Source organism: Tupaia chinensis, unplaced genomic scaffold (assembly GCF_000334495.1).
Source record: "Tupaia chinensis unplaced genomic scaffold, TupChi_1.0 Scaffold000093_1, whole genome shotgun sequence".
NCBI lineage: Eukaryota > Metazoa > Chordata > Mammalia > Scandentia > Tupaiidae > Tupaia > Tupaia belangeri.
Window position 1 is genome coordinate 12,564,223 of NW_006159555.1, and position 3,428 is coordinate 12,567,650.

Genomic DNA, 3,428 nt, shown 5'->3' on the forward strand with positions numbered 1-3,428 from the left:
AAGCTGCCGGGTCTGGGGCTCGAACCGTGATCAACTACGTGGGAGTCCAGCGACATAGCCATTACGCTAACCGTTGGTCCCATAGCTAGGTTTTAATACATGAAGAAATAGGCTGGGAGAGATTAAACAACCTGTCTGAGGTCATAGATAAGAAAATGCTTTGTAATTTCTATTGTGCCAACTATGGACTCTCAGGAAATGCTGCGGAATGTAGGCCCTTTTGGATGTTCACAGTGGACCTTAGCCTCATAAAGGTTCTGACAATTCCTAGAGCAAAGTACTTGTCAAAATGTAGTCCAAAAACTGGTGACTAGATAGTGGCCCAGCAGTAACACAATGGTGGTCAAGGCTGGCCCACATGGGAAACTTCCAGCATCTTATCCAGACACTTCCCTGAATATGCCAGGCATGTGTCTGTTTATGAGCTTGGGCTGGCTTAAGCTGGGAGTGGATCACAGAATGAAGACACTGTTGGGGGTCTCTCTCTCTCTCTCTCTGTCCTTGTCTCTCTTGCTCATGGAAGAAAGAAAGAAAGAAAGAAAGAAAGAAAGAAAGAAAGAAAGAAAGAAAGAAAGAAGGAAACTTTATCTAAAATGAAGCCCCAAAATCTTTGAACATATTTGGCCACTAACTATCTACTTCTCCCCCCACCCCCAAACATGAGTTACCATTTATCAGAATACTAGCATTTCTACTGGGAAATGCTGTCAGTGACGAGTGTCAAATTCAAACTCTGTACTCCTTGAATTTAATTTATTACTAGTATTTTATAACCTACAGTGAATCAAGAAAAAAAGCCTTAATTTTTCATATTTAAAAAGATATTCAGTTATCAAAATAATTACTCTCCTCCAAAATCTCTCTAGGCAGAGATCTTATCTGTCTCTCCTTAGCGCTGTAGACAAACTGCGTCTAATAAACAATGTCCCAATGAACTTTCCTACTTTCTCCTTATTCCTCTGACAGTTCTGATGAATGCAAGGGGGGTGGCAACGCTGTCGTGAGAATCATCTTGCTTCCTGGTACCGACCCCACAGCCTCGTCACAATACAGGCCATTTGGCTTGCTTTAATGGCTGCTGCCTTACATGGTTTCAGCATGTGTTCAGAATGTCTCCATTGCGCTCTATTCAAGTAGTTACTTGAAGTCTGGCTTCAGTTGAAGCTATGAAACACGTGACCAAAATCAAGAGCTAAAATCTAAAAAGTTAAACTTCCCCGCAAATGGCCTGAGGGTGAGAGACCTTCCCAATTAACTGGACTCGGCTTCTGAGTGTCAGCGGATGTGACTAGGAGTCCTTTCTCTCACATGGGCCACAGAAGACCCCTCCACTGTTACTGGCTGAAGTGTTTCTGAGTCACCAGACTTCTGATAGCAGCTTTCACATCCTTGTTCCTCAGGCTGTAGATGATGGGGTTCAGCATGGGGGTCACTACCCCATAGAAGAGGGAGATGAGCTTGTCTGAAAGGTCCTGCTTGTCTGCCCCCAGGGGGTCCTTGGACTTGGGTTTGGCATACATGAAGACAATAGTCCCATAGAAGATGACCACGACTGTGAGGTGGGCAGAGCAGGTGGAGAAGGCCTTTTTCTTCCCCTCAGCTGAGGGGATCCTCAGGATGGTGGCGATGATGAAGACGTAAGAGAAAGTGACGAACAGAACTGGGATGCCCAGAAAGCTCATAGTTGCTATCCTGATGGTGAGCACATTGATAGAGATGTCAGCACAGGCCAACTTCAGGATAGCCAGGATCTCACAGGCAAAGTGGTTGATGACATTGTCCCCACAGAAGGGCAATCGCACTGCCAGAGATGTCTGCACCACAGTGTTGATTAGACCAGCTGCCCAGGAGCTGGCAGCCATGGGCCAATAGGCAGCCTTGTTCATGATCATGGGATACCTAAGAGGATTACAGATGGCCACGTAGCGATCAAACGCCATCATGCTCAGGAGCACACATTCTGTGGTTCCCATTGCAAATGAGACAGACATTTGCCCAAAGCAAGCTGAGAAAGAGATGGTTTCTCCAGGGTGAAGGAAGCTGTCAAGAATAAGTGGGGCTGAGGAGGTTGTGTAGCAGATGTCCAGGAAGGAGAGGTTCCCCAGGAAGAAGTACATGGGTGTGTGCAGGTGGGAGTCAAGGATGGTCACCAGGATGAGGACCCCGTTGCCCAGCAGGATCACCAGGTACATTAGCAAGATGAACACAAAGAAGATTTTCTCCAGCTTTGGGTGGTCAGAGAGCCCCAGGAGAATGAACCCCATCACAGGGGAGGTCTGATTGGCTTTTTCCATATGATATCCTCTGTGTCATCAGCAAAGTCCAAAGCAGCACATTAGGCTTCCTTGGAAGAAGTCCTAGGCCTCCTGGGTGTGCTGTAGTCCCTACTGCAGAATGGGGGAACACAGATGTGTTAGAGCAGACCTGGACCTGCACTGGACACAGGCCTCAAAATTGCAGGCTATGTATTTTATTTTACCACACCCTCCCAGTGTCCATAAAAGCTACCGAGAGGGAATGATCAATCCAAGTCTTCTGAGCAAGCCGATGGCAGAGACAGGACTTGAACCCAGAACAGGCAATCCCTGGCCCAACAAGGGCTTTGTGCAGTAAGAAAATGCTATGAATTACTTCTCTTTAATAAAACTTCATACAAATTTAATTGAATCTGGCATTCTTATATTTCAGAGAGGAAAATTCCCAAGCATATCTAATTCTTAGAAATAGCAAAGAGTTGCTTCCTTTAACTTTGATTACATGTGATGGAACCAAGCATAACGGGACTCTACATCCACCCAGAAAGACACTAAGGTGAAGCTCCAGCATAAGAAGGATTACTTCATCATTTTACTCACTGTTAGTGACATGGCCTTAGCTGTAGTTAGCCTTGGGGTTTGCTCATTTTAGATATGGTTTTATAACAACATACGGGGAGGACCAATAGTTAAAAATGTTAGGAGGTCAACTGAAGGATTAATTAGAGTGACTGACCAACCACATGGGGCAACACTATATAGCTTCCCTATCAGTTAACTCAATTATTAGTAAGCATGCCTTAACTGCAGCTATCTTACTAGGGCATATAACATAAGCTTCTAATTCCATTTCTTTTCTTTTTCTTTCTCTCTCTCTCTCTCTTTTTTTTTTTTTTGGAGAGGTTTTTTCTATAGAGTGTGTCGTCCCCATTAGAGAGACAAAGAGATATCACCTCCTGGGGGGATGGCCACACCGCAATCCCTTCAGGATTTTAGGCACACGTGCACACGCGCCCAGCCTGTTTCAGGTTGCTAGGTCGGGGACTCCAACCATGGTCAGCCATGTGAGAGACCAGTGCCTTAACCACCAAGCCACTTGCTGGCCCCTCTAAGAAGGTTTTAAAATTCTGTCTCACAAGGCGGCAGAGAGGCAGGGCCCCTGCACTGCACTCA

At 45.7% G+C, this 3,428-nt stretch overlaps 1 protein-coding gene across 1 annotated transcript; it reads right to left on the reverse strand.

Moving 5' to 3' along the window:
* Positions 1 to 1,334: 1,334 nt before the first annotated feature.
* LOC102490111 (olfactory receptor 13C7) lies at positions 1,335 to 2,294 on the reverse strand. Its single transcript, XM_006143222.1, has one exon. It carries the CDS (start codon positions 2,292 to 2,294, stop codon positions 1,335 to 1,337), a length of 960 nt encoding a protein of 319 aa, XP_006143284.1.
* Between the last annotated feature and the right edge of the window lie 1,134 nt (positions 2,295 to 3,428).